Source organism: Schistocerca americana, chromosome 3 (genome assembly GCF_021461395.2).
Source record: "Schistocerca americana isolate TAMUIC-IGC-003095 chromosome 3, iqSchAmer2.1, whole genome shotgun sequence".
NCBI lineage: Eukaryota > Metazoa > Arthropoda > Insecta > Orthoptera > Acrididae > Schistocerca > Schistocerca americana.
Genome location: NC_060121.1, coordinates 709862513 through 709882784, shown reverse-complemented (window position 1 = coordinate 709882784; position 20272 = coordinate 709862513). Strand labels below are relative to the sequence as shown.

Genomic DNA, 20272 nt, shown 5'->3' with positions numbered 1-20272 from the left:
AGGAATGAAGGAGGAAGCTACTTATAGAATTTGTTACAGAGAATTATTTAATTATCGCTATGAGTTCATTTAAATGTAATAGAAGAAGGGATCTGGAAACATTGGACCATTTCAGACAGATTATTTAATGGTAAGGCAGGAGTTCCAGATCTACATTTTAAATGATAAGACATACATACGAAATTAAGGAGATGGGAGCAGCAAGAGTTGAAAGCACTGTAGGTTGTTCAGAGTTTCAAATGAAGCATTAGACAATGATTGATTCAGATACGGGAAACAAATACAGTGGAAGACGAATTGTTAGCTTTGAGAGATGAAGTAGTTCAGGTGTCAGAGAATAAAATAAGTTGATATGCAGAAATAATTTTTTTCAAAATCTTTATATACGTAGATCACATACATGTATAGGAATTAAAATTGTTACCATGAACCTTAGGTTATCATCTTCATATTTGTGTTTCCTTCAGTGCTCTTAAAACGTAATTTTTTCTAAGGCAATTGTACCTTTTCTTGTGTATTCATATGTGTATAGAAGCAGCCTCATCTTAAGCAGTTTCTCTCTTATACGAGTTATTGCATTATATGGTTGTTAATGGTGTAGCTTGATTTTGTTCGACCTGCGTCTAATACGAATATGGTTTATCAAAAAAAAAAAATGTTGTAGCACTTTAAACATGTGTATGATTCACATTCATGTAATATTAATATTAAATGTTCACTTTGTGTGTCAGATGCTGGCATTTTTACTAAGAGTCACAGGTTATTTACCTTGGTATTTGTGTCTCCCTCAAACACTGTAAACCTAAGATTTCTTTGTAAAAAGGGTTACTCTAATGAAGTTTTCTATTTATTTTTAATTCACAGATCTGAGGATTTCCACATCGACAACTAACACTAGTCTAGATGTCATATTTAACTTTTTAGGTACATGAACTAGGCAATTAAAGGATTTTAAGTCATTGTTCCATCACTTCTTGGTAGAATGACATAATAATAAACTTAAAACACTATACGGCTTGTGTTTTACTGGATTAATTTATTGACATTAGTTAATTTATTGGCTTTAAAGCCATTATCGGAATTGAAGTCACTATTTGCGTCAAAAAAGTTACAATTACTAACCAACAGTATGGTTGCAAATAAAATTGCTTTCCTTAACTGTGATAATTTGTATATTAGAGAAAAAGATAGAGACATAGCAACTAGACTAATTGCAAATAAAAACAGCTGGAGGCTGCAGAATTCTGACTGCACTTTTACTGCGCAAGTTCTTCTCTTAACTAACAACGGCCAAAAACTTAACCTATTGGAAGCCTGGAACTGAACACATATCCAGTCCACAATTCTGATTTGATCTTAAAATAGCAAACACAGCTCAATACATCACATCTCCTAAATTCCATGTAAAATTCTGGGTTTCCATTACCTCCCACACTGTCTATTCCCTCCTATTCCTCTAGTATCCTGTGTTTGTTGATTTCTTTTTATTTTATTTTTATTCCGTGTGGGCTTGCTGTATAGCCTTGTGATAAATCAGGGATAGCTCAGTGAGGTATAGGCTAATGAAGGTTTAGCTTGGAGTGTGCATTGTATGATGCCATTTTATTCTGTGGTTAGTTGTTCCTAGAATACAGTTCCCATTCAGTTATGATGACAACAGTAAAGGATGCTGGCTATTTTCACGTAAGTTATTTCATATTTTTTTAATAAGTCATCTACAGAAGTAGCGTGTTTAACATGAGGAATAAGCGTTATAGATCGCAAAACTTTTCGCTTTTGGATATTTCAGGGATGGTCAATGCTGAAAACGTGTTCATGAGCATTGTAGGAAACATGAAAAGTAATCCAGTTTCATGCAATGAAAAGATTAGTGCAAAATATTTACTAAACATGTAAAGTACATCCATGTAACATAACGAGCTATCTAGATATTAATTAAAGAATTAGGTATTTGTTTTCTGACCAATAAGTGATGCTTCTAAATATCCGAAATCATGGGAAAAAATATACAACAGTTTCACTTCACACGCAGTTCCATACAGCTTGTCAACATGGTAGCCACAACGGACATACAATTTTGTCTTATGGAATTAAACACGTAATTTTTTGAACAAGAAAGGTAGCAGAGGCTACAGACTGGTGGTGACCGATACATAGAATGTATATTCCAAGTTCCATGCAACAAATTAAACTATTTGATAAAGTTGTCAACTGAAGGACTCCACAGTCAAATTCAGATGCAACATTTCTAGGCAAGATAATGTTCAACGACACATAGATGTACACTGAATGATGAACTGTAAGTAGGTACCTAATGTAGTAGTAATTGCGAAATGCAGTGTACTCTGTGAAATAGTTGGTCTTTTCCGAGTCTCCAAAACATAGTGACAAACCTGAAATTGTACAGATTCATTTGACTGGTAATTCTGAGAGGTGTTACTGGATAGATTCATGTTGAATTTCAGTTTAAAAATCATTAATTAGTTACAGCAACAATCAGTGGCGTAGAGTAAGAATGTCTGCTGATTTACTGGACACTAGTTGTGCATCCAGGTTTGCAGTCATTCTTATTTCAAGAAAAAGACATCAATATTTGTAATGAACGAATGTAATATTTCTTGTACTGTTGAGGTAGAAATTTATCTGTGGTACATATCCAAACTGGACGCTGCTGTTTTTGTATTTCACATAAATGATTGTGGAACATGAACTACTTCATACAAAATTGTGGCCTCTGTAGTCATCTGTAGAAGTTATATGTAATCTTAGAGAGAGGAAGGGGCTGTAACTGGAGACACAATACCTTCACTATGTTGTTTTCTGCAATCACTTCAGCTTCAAACTCTCAATTCTGTTTTCAGAATAAAAATACCTAGGTTCAAATGTGAAACAACTAGAAAAGTCACATGACATGCTTTTAGTATGACATCTATGTAGCATGACAAGAGATAGAGAGGGGAAGAACATCTGTATTAGTTTAAAAAAAGCAAAACGCTTAAAATGAGGATTAGAAAAAAAAGAAAACAAATTATTAAAGAACAAAATGATATTAAACAGTGTACATTGGTTTATATTCTCATTTAATTAGAACAGGGAACTGAAATATTTAACAAGATGGTCTCTTCTGCATGTTTTCCACTGTCATCCACATTCTTTAATTATTCTGCTGGTGGTCGTCTTGTCAATATCTTGAAGTCTTCAAGTGAGAAATGGCTATCGCCAGAGGTGCAGTATCTGTGTGTCAGCAGTAGCTAGTTCACCGATGGAACAGTGCTGTATATGAAAGAAAGAAAATTACACAAGAAAATTTGTGTGACAGTTCAAGTGAAATTCAAAAACGTATATTACCATCTACTCCTTCCACATGCCATGATCATGTAGATTCAATAACTAAAGATATCGTTTAGGTGAATGGCAAGTACCAACCCTCTTATAACACACATATAACTATTATTTATAAGGAATATGGGTGTGCTTATGAGGATAATACTAATAACTAAGAAACACAACTGCTGTATTCTACACCTGAGGAAGTATCATTTTTTCTTTTCCTTTTTATTACGGAAAAGGTACTAACTTTATTCTTATTGCTACTGTGTTAAATTTAGTATGAGGAAGCACAAATAGTTTACATGTTTATGGGAATATTGGTTGCTCACAGACAATTTAGTTGTTCTGCAGCATTAAGGAGCGCATGGTGTTAATATTTTCACTTTTTTTGTGTTTGACATCACTGGCAGGGAGGCCCCTTACAGGGCAGGTCCAGCCGCCTTGGTGCAGGTCATATTACATTCGACGCCACATTGTGTGACCTGCGCGCCAGATGGGGATGAAATGATGATGAAGACAACACAACACCCAGTCCCTGAGTGGAGGAACTCCCTGACCCAGCGAGGAATCGAACCTCAGCTCCTTATGACAGCAGTCCATCATGCTGACCATTCAGCTATCAGGGCAGACAATATTAACACTAAAAGATGAAAAATTGTTGCAGAATGGTAGATAAGAGTGAACAATATTTTGTGCTATAGATATCTGTTGACTGAGTAAACTTGAAATGTAAGTGGTAAATCAAAGATTTTGTTACATTAAAAATCGCGATATTTTTGTCTCACATGAAAAATATGTTAACACAAATAGCGACAGAGGCTGGCGTCCTTTTTTGATTTGGTTGGGTCTATTTTGGAACTGTCTGCTAAATAAGACGAAGTAAATCTTTCTAATACTGCAGTGACTGTAACAACACCAAGTAAAAGACACTATTTTGGCACAAGTTATCATTTTATGCAGCTAGTTTACAAAGACAGTAGGCTATATTATTCACGAAGTACTGATATCAAATGTATATTACTCCAAGGAAACAGTATATTTTAGGAATCAGTCTCAATTTGTCAGTTGTGTGCAAGAGTACCTCACTTACAACAACTAAAAGCCATAATACACATTCCTCTAACAAACAAAATCTAGACATAAATTGGCCATCATCTAGTCCTCAAAATAATTCGGACGAATTCTCCTCTTTATTCTCACAATCAATTCTGATAAAATATCTTTATCTCTGCCTCATTCTCTAGCTATTCCCTCTATCACCTGAACTTTGTATCCTGATAAACTAGCTAACCTGGCTGGCATCTCCATTTAACCTGTTCCTCATTTATACTCCAATTAGGTGTTATACCAGGTTTGTACAAAGTGTTTCCTGTCCTATTCAATGAATTTAGGTTAAGCAGGTGGTAACAGGAGTTTGTACAGTGGACTGTATGTACTCCACATACTCTACTGTCACAATTGTTAATTTGTTCTTTTAACTGGATTCTGTATCTTGAAGCAGTCTTGTGAAGTACTAATTTTCTTTTTCTTTTATTGGGTTTGCTTATTTAATGTAAACAGTAGCATAGGCAGTTTTTGAGTTCAGTTTTCTTTTTTTCCTTGTTTATTACGTTTATATTTTCCCCCTGTTCTACTTCTTACTTCTTAAATTGACCTATAAGTGCATCATCAAAGGTGATGTCCATTGTGTGTTTGTGTCTCAATCTAGAAGACTACCATGTTTTTCAATGTTGTTTACAAACACTGTAACTTCATTGCCAATAATAATCAGTTTAAGTCTGTCTGTGGCTTCGTTGGCAAAAAATGGTTAACTGTATAGATTAATCTTTTAGAACATACGCACTATAGTTCTTTTAATTTATTATTATGCTGTTCTGCCAAGAAGTGACAGAAGAACTTGAAAAATTTGCCATCACAGTGCAGAGGTTGGTCTTTTATTGTGGGGTATTGAGATACAAAGCAAAGTTGACACAACAGATTAGGTTTAACAAACAGTGTTTGCAACATAAAATGGCGCCTTTGTACATACTGTAAAGTCAAGAGGAACATCTGCCGCTGCAAATAAACTCATAGCAGGCCCAAGGTATTAGATGATAAAGGAAGAAATGAAGTGCAATCACGTCCTTTGCAACGTGATCGAATAGAGTTAGGTTAATGGGTAGGTCAAGTCAACTGGACCTTGGTTGTAAGTTGTAATGGATATTGTTTCCTGTGTCTTCCATCAGATAACTCAAGAAACTCTTCAGCCCAAACCAATTAAGTTACTAAAGATGACTGAAACGCTAAAAGCTATTCTTTTGTTTAGTTCCAGAGGTTTGAAATGTTTTACTGCTCATTTTGTTTATCGATTATTTGTCAGTTCAGTAACTATTTTAGGGAAGCTAAATACATCATAACAGCTCGAAGTGTTATCTCTGCACAACAGATTGATATATTTTTGATTAACCTTAGTTAAACAGTTTTCCAGTGTCTTAGAAAGAAAGAAATATGTGGTTAGGTTAACTGGACACCATAGCTGTTAGAGTATGATCCAGTTAACTCCAATATAATTCTTTACTTTTATAATTTATAGACCTTCTTAATTTCACAAATATTTTACATCATTCGGTACAGTAATTGTGATAAAATGTACTTTAGATCTCTTTATATAAATCATAATTTCTTACTTTCCTGTGCCACGAATTTTGTTATTGATATCACCACAATGCAGTAAAAAGTGCAACCATCCGATGTTGCCTTTTATGGGCCTTTCTAGTCCTATTGCAACACAGCTTGCATCAGGTAGCTACTAAATCATCCTGGTCAGACACTTCTTATCTGTGACATATGAGGCCTACTGAAACATTTTCATCTGTTTTCGCTCCCTCGAATACCAGCAAAGGTTTCAAAGACACAGGAATAATGTTTCTCAGCAATGAAACATTGTTTGTGTTTATCTGTGACAGACCAGACTTTTGAGCCATCGAAGAATAAAAATTGTTTCAGAAAGTTGCTATTACAATTTCAGCATTATTTCTAGCATCTTCTCCTGTGTCTGCTACTGATTCAGTGCTTTCTACATCTAATACTTTTGTTGGTAATCACATTCCTTCTTGTCCTCAGGACCAAGAACTCCAAGCAGGATAATTTGTGTGTTCTGAAGTCTTGCTTCCATATCCACATTGTGTCCCTAGAAAGGAGATTGGCATTGGCGAAAGAAAGGAGAATCTTTTATTGTTACAAGTTCATCTGCAGAGGCCCACATGGAAGACTAAACTTCTGCCAGAGAATCAAAGAAAAATAATTAGAGAAACGTTTTCCATAAGATCAGGATTGATTGCCAGATGAAAACAATCACTTGGTATTAGAAAAATCTGGCTGTTCTTTGGACAAAGACATTGAGGAAGATGACGATTTTTCAAAAACTAAAACTGTTGACTTCATAACTGTTAAATTGTATGGACTAAGAAAAGACTCAGTTTCAGTTTTGTTGGTGAGTTTGAGAAGTCTCTTCACTCTGATGTTCAAGTGGCACATACCTTCCAACAGATGTTCTATAACAGATGATAATGCATATGTTACTGCTGTTGATATTGTTACAAAACTTTCTCATCCCTTTCGATACTTACGTCACAGATTCATTTCAGTGTTCATTTTAGGTGAATATCGTATTTGCTAACACTCTTTCTATTTAAAATTTCTAATAGTTCTATTTCATTCATCAACGGCTTACAACTGAATGTTGCTGCAATGAACTTTTACAATGTTTTAAAATTAGAAGTAAGTTTATTTAATACATTTCCTCTTATTTTATTGCCTGGACCAGTTAACCCTACTAGCTAGGCCCAATTAGGTGAAGTGATCACTTTCAAAGTTAGTTAGTTGCCTCAGATTTCACAGAAATAGAATGTAATACGGATTCCTTGGGCACCACATTGTAAAGAAAAAGTATAACTCACATTTCCCATGAAACCTGATGTTATTGAGTTACATAGATGATGATTATGACAAATTTTTAAGAAGTGAGCCAGTTAACCTAACTCTACTCATCTAAAAGCGATAGATGTAACTGCTGCATCGAAGTTGCATCGATATGATTTTGATGTTTTTGATGGTGACGTTTATCAGTATGTTTGGGTTTATCTTCATGATATATTCTTGTTACAGAACAAGGAGTTACCTGTGTTTAGTGCTGTGGATCCACCTAATAGTCCTAAATTGCAAACAAAGGCTTTCCCAACATAAAACTAGCCTGTGGGACTTTGTCATTTCGACAAATGAACAAAAGGTGCTTTAGAAAGGTTTTTAATACTCTCCATTCCATCCTCTATCAGAAAAGCAATTAAATGTGTTGAAAGAAGATACAGAATAAGCTTTAACTAAAGACATTAAAACAAAATATGTAGTTACTTATGCCCTAAAAACAGGAAGAACATTTGAGTGTATTACTCCACAGGCTACTGATTTTCACACCATCGAAACCATCAAAAGAAATTACACAAGCAAGGGACCATTGTCACAAAATCACATAAAGATATTAATATTTTACTTTTGTAGAAGCCTGATCTTGTGGAAAAAGTTAATGCTTTCCTATTGGCCCCACTAAATTATTTAGATATGATATTAAATGTGTAAATAGTTCACGCAAAACCATATTTTCTGATTTTGAATCGAAGCTATTAACTAATATGAATGAAGTTCCTTTCAGACTGTATGGGCTTACTAAACTACATAAGTAAGATACATCCATTAATTCATTTTTATCTCCATTCACTGCTCCATCTAATAAACTAACTACTGTATTGGTCACCTTAACTAAAACAAACTTAAACAGCCAACAGAAAAATACCCTGATTTCATAGTAAATTGGTATGGAACCCATAAATTTCATAGATCTCACCGCTGATATCAGTACACAGAGGCATTGTATCAGAATTTATAGAAAAACTGCACCTACAGACACAATAGTACCTTCCTGGTCCCAGCACCCAGTAACACAAAACCATGCAACTCTCCACTGAATGGTGCACCAAATCATATCCGTTCCTATGTTCAAAGAGGACGCCAAAGCAGAGTTGTACACAATAAAATTTATTGCCAACTGATAGCTGCAGTCCTGCCCTGACTGAAAACATCTCACACAGAAAAATAAAATTGAAAATAATACCCATCCTCAGTGCTCCATTGATGACCCTTGAACGGCTTACAGGGAGAGGTGGACATAATCGACAGGGCTTTAGTGTACAAAATCCATCACCGGTAACTCTTCCTCAATTAAGGTTGGCTACAGAGGCAGTATTTCCAACGGCTTGTTGAGTCCGTGCCATGTTGAGCTGCTGTATTATGCCGGCCTAAAGGAGGTCTGACACGATATTATGCAGTATACCATGACTTTTCATACCGGTGCATTTATCTGATTCGTGTTCTTGGAGGTATAGAACATGTCTCATTTTTATTGTGCTGTTACAACTACAAATTTTTTCACCGAATTTGCCTCCTATGCAAATGGAATTTATTGCATAATATGATTTTTACTGGTATATAAACTTTTATTTAACCTGTGCCTGTTGTACATGTATAAAACTTCTTTGTGTGCTATAACTCTGAGAGGTTGCCTTTTATTCACCTTTGTACGATATTTACCTTTTACATTCTTCCTGTACATTAGATGGTGACATTTTTACCATCTATACTACATAATGTTCTTGGCATTAGTGTTTTGTGCAAACATATTAAGCTTTAAGATTAGTTCGTAAAAAAACTTTTTCTAAGGCAGACTTAAGTGTTTTGTGCTATTTTGTAGATCTGAGGATAATTGTATCGGCAAGTAAAACTAGTCTAGTTAATAAATATTAATCTTTATATGTGAGCACAGTCTAGGTTATTAAGATATTTTTCAAAATAATTTTACATTTCAACAGTTTACGAAACATCGCCTCCTACTTCTGTAAAAGTGTCATGCATTACTGAGAGTCAAAGACGTAAAAGACAAGGCATAGTAGAAATCCATGGATATGAGAGGAGATGCTGAATTTAACTGATGAAAGGGGAAAGTATAAAATTACACCAAGTGAAGCAGGTGAGCAGGAATACAGACATCTGAAAATGAGATTGGCAGGAGGAATGCAATGGCTAAGCTCGAGTCACTAAGTAAAGTGAAGTCTATACAGGTACATATAACTTGGGGAAATCCACGTACCACTTACAGTATTAGTCAAGAGAAGCAGTTATATGAATATCATATGCAAAGAAGGGAAAGCTGTAATGTGGTAGAAATATATGGACGACAGATCAAGGGATATGCCATATTATACAAAGGGAAGAGAAAGTAGATGAAGATGAATTGCGCACACAATACTGCGAGAAGGACTTGACAGATGGTTGAATGACATAATGACAGTTTAATGACTGAATATAAGTGACATACAGAACCATTAAGACTAATCATGAAGTGTTCGCTTTCAGAATGCTAAAATAAACCTGCACTCGAGATATATTACTTGTTCTGAGAAGATCAGCTTGTATGATGTTTATATGTCCAAATACTTTACCACGTTACGAGAATGAATGTAGGAGAAGCATACATCTATAATGTGGGTATTAATATGATAACAAAGGTGTAGTCTTGAGGAGCCTATAGAGATGGATGCCAATTTAGTGGATACTTTCGGTTATGAATGCTGATTATGATATCGGTATAAAAGCAAAAATTTATAGCACATTTCATTTGATCTACAGACATATTTGTATATATCTGACGTATTGCGTCCATGCCAATGAAGAGGGAGTTTATTAGCATTAACCGTGTGACTTTATTATGTGTTCTGAAAGGAATATGTGCAATAAATAATCACATTAGCATAAAATTTTTTTACATAATATACAGTTGAAATATATAAATACACTTTTCAGTGATTCACAACCAGTACAAGAAGGCCAGTCAAAATCCTGTAGTTTTACACCGAAATGCAGTCACCCAGACGTATCCAGATTATTGCTACATCGTCTACAATATACAGTACTGTTGGTTTTATATGCAAGATACTGGGCAATAAGGACTAGATCATAAGCACGACATGATCCCATTGACTTGAAAGGGTCTTGATCACCTGACCCTATGGAGCTCTTTGGTTCTGCAGTAGTTGGTGTAGCTGATGTTGGACCATCTGTAGAGGCATACTTGTTGGTCAAGCTGTAGATGAGCTAGACGCTGCGGTTGATCCTGATTTATTTGCGCAGCCAGCATGGTATGGCCAGTCACATACTTCCAGAGTAGGGTTGAAGTGGAGGCCAGCAGGGCAGTCGAACGTCACGGGTTTCCCATGGTCACATTTGCAGAACTGGCTGCAGTTTGAGGCATGTGGAAGGTGCTTAGCAATAGAATTCTCATCTTCATTTTGTGGGCATGTGCCGACAGCTGGACAGTCTCCTGATGGAGGAGGCTTAGCTGTTGAGCTTGATTCTGGAGTTGATGCTGATCCACCTGTGCAACCTGCGTTTTCTGGCCAGTCACATACCTCCAGAGTAGGGTTGAAGTGGAGTCCAGCAGGGCAGTCGAACGTCACGGGTTTCCCATGGTCACATTTGCAGAACTGACTGCAGTTTGAGGCATGTGGAAGGTGCTTAGCAATAGAATTCTCATCTTCATTTTGTGGGCATGTGCCGACAGCTGGACAGTCTCCTGGTGGAGGAGGGTTAGCTGTCGAGCTTGATGCTGGAGTAGATGATGATCCACCTGTGCAACCTGCATTTTCTGGCCAGTCACATACCTCCAGAGTAGGGTTGAAGTGGAGTCCAGCAGGGCAGTCGAACGTCACGGGTTTCCCATGGTCACATTTGCAGAACTGACTGCAGTTAGAGGCATGTGGAAGGTGCTTAGCAATAGAATTCTCATCTTCATTTTGTGGGCATGTGCCGACAGCTGGACAGTCTGCTGGTGGAGGAGGATTAGCTGTTGAGCTTGATGCTGGAGTTGATGATGATCCACCTGTGCAACCTGCATTTTCTGGCCAGTCACATACCTCCAGAGTAGGGTTGAAGTGGAGTCCAGCAGGGCAGTCGAACGTCACGGGTTTCCCATGGTCACATTTACAGAACTGACTGCAGTTTGAGGCATGTGGAAGGTGCTTAGCAATAGAATTCTCATCTTCATTTTGTGGGCATGTGCCGACAGCTGGACAGTCTGCTGGTGGAGGAGGGTTAGCTGTTGAGCTTGATGCTGGAGTTGATGATGATCCACCTGTGCAACCTGCATTATCTGGCCAGTCACATACCTCCAGAGTAGGGTTGAAGTGGAGTCCAGCAGGGCAGTCGAACGTCACGGGTTTCCCATGGTCACATTTGCAGAACTGACTGCAGTTTGATGCATGTGGAAGGTGCTTAGCAATAGAATTCTCATCTTCATTTTGTGGGCATGTGCCGACAGCTGGACAGTCTCCTGGTGGAGGAGGGTTAGCTGTTGAGCTTGATGCTGGAGTTGATGATGATCCACCTGTGCAACCTGCATTTTCTGGCCAGTCACATACCTCCAGAGTAGGGTTGAAGTGGAGTCCAGCAGGGCAGTCGAACGTCACGGGTTTCCCATGGTCACATTTACAGAACTGACTGCAGTTTGAGGCATGTGGAAGGTGCTTAGCAATAGAATTCTCATCTTCATTTTGTGGGCATGTGCCGACAGCTGGACAGTCTGCTGGTGGAGGAGGGTTAGCTGTTGAGCTTGATGCTGGAGTTGATGCTGATCCACCTGTGCAACCTGCATTATCTGGCCAGTCACAGACTTCCAGTGTAGGGTTGAAGTGCAACCCATCAGGACATTCAAACAGTACAGGAGCTGCGTGATCACATTTGTAGAAAAGTGAACAGTTTTTGCTGTCTGGTAGATGGTCTGTGTGGTCCACTGGATCTACTGGCGGACAGTCCCCTACAGGTGATGCACGGACGGCAGCAGTAGCAATTACGACTAACACGGTCGTTAATACACTTGCTGAAACAGAAGAAGTGTCAACATTAATTATCTTTTGCTTACAGACATTCTGTTTGTTAAAATTTATTATAAACTGACAGCTTACTTCACACATGGGACTAAATTTTCCATAGTTTTACTCAAATAGAATATCATACTGATACTGTAGTGGCCTTTGGGTGCTAAACCAATATTTTTTGCCCTCTGCTGTTATACTGGTTGTCACTTCATTTATTGTCCTAACACAGAAGTGAATTTTTTGCTAATTTTAATAAATAGATGGAAAGAAACTTAAACAAAATGGATAATACCCCATGCCCATATTACACCCTATGCCCTACGTCCTTCCTGGTTTATAAATACTTATTGGTAATTATTTCTCCATACATTCCTAGAACGAATGATACAGTTTGTGTATGGTTTCAATGAAGCGATAACAGATCATTTTCTTTAAACAAAAAATTCGATGACCATGGCTCCATAGTACACTGGAAAACTACTGGAGTTGTATGTTTTAATTCTGGAGTCTCAACAAGGTTTCTCATGAGACACTTGCCCTCTACAAAGGACAAAAGCTGGTGGAGGATGACGTGCAGTTGACGAGAGGTTTCTTTTATTTACTGGGAAACATTTATGTTATTGTAATGACTGTACGAATGGACGTTTTTTGTGTGTAGATTCATGTACTTTTCCGTCAGGAAGAAGTTTTATTTCGTTGCCAAACTAACTCGTCAGGCTGTATTCGAAGATAGCACATTGAATTACTCTTCCCATTACAAAAATATCAACTCTAACGCTATGTTAATCCTATTATATATTTCTCTTGCAGAAAAAGAATGACCTGTCGTTTGTGTTTCGCTGTGAATAAGAGATCAAGTCCGTGAGAAAGTTTGGAAACGTGTTTGTTGATGCAAATGCGAATCATGCCAATTGCTGAGTTACTATTCATCATGTTTAAATTCACGTCGTTACACACAATTCAATAATTTTTTATGAAATGTAGTAAAATCCAGTTATGTAACACTGAATGGCATGACTGAACATCTAATTCTTACCAGGCTGTTGCAACATTTACTTGCTAAAGTAGTGTATCTTACAAATCCGGAAATATTTTTCGGCTATTTTCTGAGACCACAACCTCCCGGTACCCAACGCTTTGGGGAACAGTTATACGCTTATCTGACAGTCATAGAATCTCCTAGTGGGAATATGAACAGTATAAGGGAAAGGATGGATTGCTTCTCACTGTAAAGATGAACTGTTGATTTGCAGACAGGCGTAACGAAAAAAATTGTTACGCGTTTAGCATTAAGCCAAAGCCTTCTCCAAAAATGTAAATACACACATACAAACGAATTCATTTACACAACCTAAAACGCCTCACTCACATGTGACCGCCATGTGCAGCAGCTAGAACCGTTTTTGCTGGTCCGAGTTGACGGATGTGGCGCTCTAGTGTGCTTGAGTCATGCTAGCTTGTGTGAATGAATGTGTATGTGTGCTTGTGTGTTTTGCTTTCTAGAGAAGGCTTTCGCTGAAAGCTAAACATGTGACAACCTGACTGCAATCCAACGTCTCAAGTTCATGGTGAGAAGCAGTGTAACATTTTCTGATAGTTATAGGTAATGTAAAGTACAAATAATCTTATTTTTCCTCCTTATGTTTGTAATTGAAAAATCAAGATCGTTCCAAGACAACTTTCGCATTAGACAGATCGTTTTAAAGCGATCGAAGTCCAGGGTATATTACACGCGAGGAAAGCGGGGAAAACTACTGTTTCCTCTGTGATCACTCACTGTTATACACCAATACCGGTTGAGCTTCTAGATCAGTTTGAAGAGTGTGGAGAGTGATACATCTGAAATAAATAAATTCGGGCTCTTGTTGTAACTTAAAGTGAACTTTAAATCCGTTATGATCAGTGGTATGATATTGCTGTCATTGTCATTCTTAAAAGTTTAGCCATTTATATCGGCATTTGTCAGTTAAAAGCTTTCAGTAAAGGGTTGTAATACTCCCATTACCTTTACTGTCCGCCAACGGCAGTAACATAACTACAACAATTACGTTACTCGATGTCTTGAGGCTCAGATTTACAAGAGATCCTTACAGCCGGCACTGTTGAATACGGTTTCATATCGGAATCGTCTGTTACGTCAGATGTTCCTAACAAGAAAGCGGGGCAAAACCAGGCCAAACGTTTCATATTTTAAGGTAAAAGCCCGAGAATCTTCAAAAAATTATAACTGCAGTATTCGTATGGCTATGTAATACCATCAAATGCTTTCAAAATTATGAATTTCATACAGTGCATCATGCATTTGAAACTAATGCAGGTCAGAATGTCGTAACGGAAAAAACTGTGATTAAGATGCAGTTATGTACCTTCCATGATTGTAAACTGAAATATTAATCCTCTGCGAGAGTAGATATACAAAAGAGAATAAGAAAAATAGAAGAAACTAACATGGGTAGTGCAGCAAATAGGAAACCTAATGCAGTACACAATCCTCTACATTCTACTCATTGGTTTAAATAATACAACAACCCTAAGTATAAATTTACTCAAATAGCCGGCAAGGTAGGAAATATACTTCATGAGAACGGGATTGCCAATTAATGTCTTTTTCCTGCGTCCTACGGCTTTGGAACAACTGGATAGTCCACAGCCGTAATTACGGACTTTTAAATTACACCATGAAACGTTTTACGTCTGTCATTAAAAGGAATAACTGTCACTGCTGATTCCGTGGCTTCGATCGATTAAGAAACTAGAAAATTTTGCGATTATTCGGTCTACACCTAATGTTGACTAACCCACAATGGAGCAAGCAACGACAACATATAATTTTTTGTAAGCAGAGAATACTCATTTACTGCAAAAACAATCGGCACCAATACGTTTTTTATGAAAACCGAACTGGAGGCTTTCTATATCATTTTATAGCTGCAGCCATCTCATTCGACTTAAGTAGATACTAATGTACTGAGTGAACCACAAGTTTGATCAGTGATGTAGTACAAAAGCAGTCACTGAATTCTAAACATTACAGAAGAAGTCCAGTGAAGCTCTCGTAAAATGAATGCTTTGTTTTCTCAAATGCTGTACTACCTTTAAAGAAAATTCACAATCAACCTTTGTGGAAATAAAGTAACCATGTGATAGAAACAGTACAACACGCAGCAATGTAGCAATCACGGTTAATTAGCTCATTTGTTTCAGCCTTGAAACATTTTCCCATACACATCATGTAAATAACACGCAATGTACACATGAATTAGGAAAAACAGCAGTTACATGCAATGAGATGAATGAAATCGTTGCTGATATGAGAATATTGAAGACAACGTGGTCCTGGCCAAGACGTGTCTAGCCCAGAGTTAAACACTAATTTGAACATAAATAGGATACTGGTCTTCCAGAACGACCTGCTAAATTAGGAATTTTTTTTTCATTGATAGTTATTTTGAATTTGTAAGCTTAGAAAAAGCTTTTCACGATGTTGACTGGAGTATTCTCCTTCAAATTCCGAAGGCAGCAAAACGCTATTTACAAAATGACAAAATTTACAGATACGGAACGGCAATTATAAGGGCCAAGGGCCATGGAAGTGAAGTAGTGGTTGATAAGGGAGTGAAGCAGGGAGAAAAAAATGAAAACTATGGTTTGACTGTGACAATGTAATTCTGTGAGAGACAGTAAAGGACTTGGAAGAGCAGCTGAACGGAATCGACAGTGTCTTGAAAGGAGGATTCGAGATGAATGTCGACAAAAGCAAGAAACGGAAAACGGAATTAAGATTTAAGTGTTGGGAAATCTTTCGTGGATATATTTGTTTGGGTTGTAGCCATGTATGGAAGTGCAACATGGTCGATAAACGGCTATAAGTATTTTATACAAGAAGAGAATAGAAGCTCGCAAAACGTCGCACTACAGAAGAATGCTAAAGGTTAGATGGATAGGTCTCGTAACTAATTAGAAAAATGGAGAAAAGAAATCTGTGGCTCAACCTGGCTAGAAAAAGGGACTCGATAGGACACTTTCTGGGACATCGAGGGATCTTAAATTTTGTACTAGGGGGGCGGGGGGAATGGTGGGTGGGGGGGGGGGAATCGTAGGTTGAGACCAACAAATGATGTAGCAAGCAGATTCAGAAGGTTACAGGCTTCAGTAGTTATTAGCAGATGAAGACGCAGGCACAGGATAGAGTAACACACCGAGCTCCGTCAAAGCAGTCTACGGACTGAAGACCATAAGAACAACAATAATTTCGGCTGTTGAATCCCTGTACACAATTAAAGAATGTGTATACTTTTCCTAACTTTACCTCATGATTCGGGGTAAAGAGGTGCAGCAACTGGGGTGAGAGCATTGGGATAGTCGTTTATTTTCTGAGCGGCTAGGAGTAAAGCCTTTCAGTACTATTTTCGTGACTTTCACAACAGTGATAAAACCACTTTCGTGTACATTACTTCAAAGACACGTCCAGTAGCCCTCTTCAGGTACTATTAGCTAAAGAAACAGTAAAGGTGTACTGCATAACATTTATTAACAGTGAAATTCTGTCCCAGAATAGTGCCTTGTTTGACCCATCTGAACAAAATCATGTTTTCGTGAACGAAGGAAATAAATGATTTTCGAGATACCAGAAAAACTTCTGTCAAAAGATAGAGAAGATCCCTTGTGTATATCTAACATGTGCAAATGAGGGTTAGACAACTCTTTTGGAAAACCTACGAAACAGCAATACCTACTAAACAACACATATAAGAATAACGATCTGGACTGAATATAATGAAGTGTTTGTAAAACAAGTTAACGCATGGTAACATACATTACGGCAGAATTCCTATCGAACTGGTTGAGCAGAGAATTATATAAAAAATTTACATTCGAGTCAGGAGCACAATTACACAAGGAAATTACTCAAGTTCTATGTGGAAAGTTTTATGCTATTAATATCGAACTACAAGTCAAAGCTTGGTGCCAGAGAAAAGCGATTTTTATTTAAAACGTAAAGGTGTACTGCATAACATTTATTAACAGTGAAAATCTGTCCCAGAATAGTGCCTTGTTTGACCCATCTGGACAAAATCATGTTTTCGTGAACGAAGGAAATAAATGATTTTCAAGATACCGTAAAAAACGTCTGTCAAATACCGGAACAGTAGAATAAGAAACTAAACCGAGTGGTATCAATCATAATACATCCACTGAGAGCTCAGTAAGTTTTAAATTTGTGACTATAAGCAACGAACCCATAAATTCTATCTGACCTTGTCCTGATTGTTCATTCGCCTTTCAATTAACTGAATTTTGCTGTACTTACAATTACTAATCAAAAAATCTGCAATTCACAAGTGGTAAACTTTCCGACGAGACGAAATAACAAGAAAGATGAAAACGTTGCACCCTATTCCCTGTGACAATACACTTGGGAATCGCTAATAATCAGAAACAGAAACGTACCTGGTATAGAGAAGATCCCTAGTGTATATCTAACATATTTGTATTGGAAATCCTTTGAAAGAGAAAAGCAGGAAACAAATGGAGACGGTAGAATAAGCTATTGATGTAACTCACCTCGTAGATTCATGTCGGAAACTCGTCCGAGCTTTCGACGATTCTAAGCGAGTGTAGCTACTATGGATAACGAGTGGAGGCTAGAGCTTATATATCAGAGCATGTATCGAATTATCACAGTTATCTTGATCTTATCTCACAAAGTGCAACAGGTGGTATGCCACGAACGGGAAATGCCAAATTTCGGAAGGTTACAGTGCAAAGAAATACGCCCATTCTTTCACACGCTCTTGACATGGTACATCACGTCATATCGTTAAGCATGGAGATACGGGGATATCTTGGCGGGGAAATGCACTACGCGCATAGGTACAGCCGTTGGACTCCAATACACGCTCCTACTAATTACATATGACGGAATTAAACAGTAGTGTTTTTCAAATATATATTTAACTTAGGAGATAACGTTGTCCCTCAGAAAAAAACTGTATGCCAGGTGTTTCTATTATTCTGTTATATTACAACGTTTTCACGTTTATCTGTAAGTGGGTTACGTTGCAGAGGAATAATGGATATGCTGCTCTCTTATAAAAAATGTAGAGCAATTGCAGAAATTTTTTATGTTCAAAGTAGTTTTATAACATATGAAGCTCAAAGACTCCATTGAATTCAGTTATTCTCCGAACTAGCTGTTCCTTCGTCAAATGTGGTAAGGTAGCTAACTGGAGTACTCTCACAAATTTTTTAGTTGGCGCGATGGTCTAGCAAGTAGAGTGCTGGACACAATTCCGAGAGATCGCGCGTTCAATCGTGTATACGAGTGGGGATTTTTTATCGTTTCAGTCCGCCAAGGTTGAGCCCATGTCCACTCACCATGCCGTCAGTTTGAGAACCTTTCCCGCGGATAAGAGGGCTATTACACAATCAAATTTATTGGACAAAGAAATCTAATCAAATATTGGACAAAGATGTTTGACGTGGCGAAAAAAGGTAGTTTTACGCTCTCATTCAATATTTCGTCAAAGTTTCAGAATGGCAGACAAAAAGTTATTATTATGCCCTGCAGTTGTGTATTAAGATTGCATTATGTTCGTATTTGGAAGAGGAGCAGAAAAAAATGAAAAGAAAGCATGCTTAGTTGAAGCCATGGGTTTCACGGCGAGATAATAAAAGCATTTAACAAAATTTCTTAACGGAAGCTGGAGGTTGAGAACATAAAGCCGTATGAAAATTAGCTACATGCTAATAAAGGAGAGTACATTTCAATACGTACTCAGTAAAGTGACTCATCTACATCCGCAAAAGACAGACTCACAATAATATTGCGAATTCTTGCAACAGGGGAGATGTGCTCTAGTTTACACTACAGCCCCCAAATACCGCAGTGAAAATTGACAAAAATAGTAACACAAATGTTTGAAGCTATTTATAAAGCACTGAAGGAAGAATAACTGAATGCAAATAAGTATTTAGTAAATACTGCAACCACTAGGAAACATTTTTATTTCAACAAAAATTGTAGATTTTCTTCTTTACATCCTGAGGGATACAACCTGGCCACGCTTCACTATTAATGACCTCCTCAATTTTCTTATAGTTCTTGCGTATGGTTATTCTATTTTTGCTTTCAGCATACAGTACTTCGTCTGCCTCGCACATTTCTATCAATTTCCCAGAGATTGTAATGTTCTTTTAACACACGACCGGTTTCGGAATCTTATACGCCCATCTTCAGGTGCCGCAACTTGGTGCTGTGACCCCGAGCGCCGTGGTCGACGTGTACAAGAAGCGGTGTGCTACCAACGAGCTCCACAGACTTTACCTTTACCACAAATGTTTTACCAAGGTAGCTCAACAGTGACAATTTCCGGAACTTTGCCACAAAAAGCAAAGGCAAAATACATAATCCGTGTACAAACAGACAAGGGCATACGCATTTCATTTTCCGAAAAAATGTAGCACATGGAACATTACACTACGCTGTAGCCTTAAGCTGACGGCTCTATGTAAAGCGGTGGCAAAAAACAAGCAAGTATCGTCACTATCGGCGCTTCTGCCTTCAAAGAAGGTCAAATTTACGAATTTCACAAAAGAACTTCTTAAAACACTGCCGTCTTCTTGGGTGTGTAGGGACAGTTACAGAGTGCACGAAATACTTTGGGAATTTTCTTCTATGACCCTACTATGTTAAGCATGAAATGGAATTTGATTCCATAGATGAATGTTACTTTTAACGGCCACTTGACGGAATGAAAGCCACTTTTATACCTCCTTCAGTTGTTCAGCATGACATACGGAAACAGCCTTTTTGTTGTAAATGCCTTAACGACAATTTCAAAATCATCTCGTCATTACCAGTACTGATACTTTTACAGTTATGTTATCTTCAGTTGTATACCAACTATCTACACGTTGAACACACCCAAACATACGTACACAAACAGTTACTCGTCATAATTTATGCTTCGCTAGATTTT

General features: G+C 37.5%; 1 protein-coding gene across 1 annotated transcript; it reads right to left on the bottom strand.

Moving 5' to 3' along the window:
* Positions 1 to 10155: 10155 nt before the first annotated feature.
* Positions 10156 to 17907, bottom strand: LOC124606334 (chondroitin proteoglycan 2-like). The gene is made up of 2 exons (XM_047138317.1): positions 17856 to 17907; positions 10156 to 12292 (listed from the first exon to the last, which is right to left on the bottom strand). The coding sequence occupies exons 1-2, from the start codon at positions 17866 to 17868 to the stop codon at positions 10497 to 10499; spliced, it is 1809 nt and encodes a 602-aa protein (XP_046994273.1). The 5' UTR covers positions 17869 to 17907; the 3' UTR covers positions 10156 to 10496.
* Positions 17908 to 20272: the final 2365 nt, after the last annotated feature.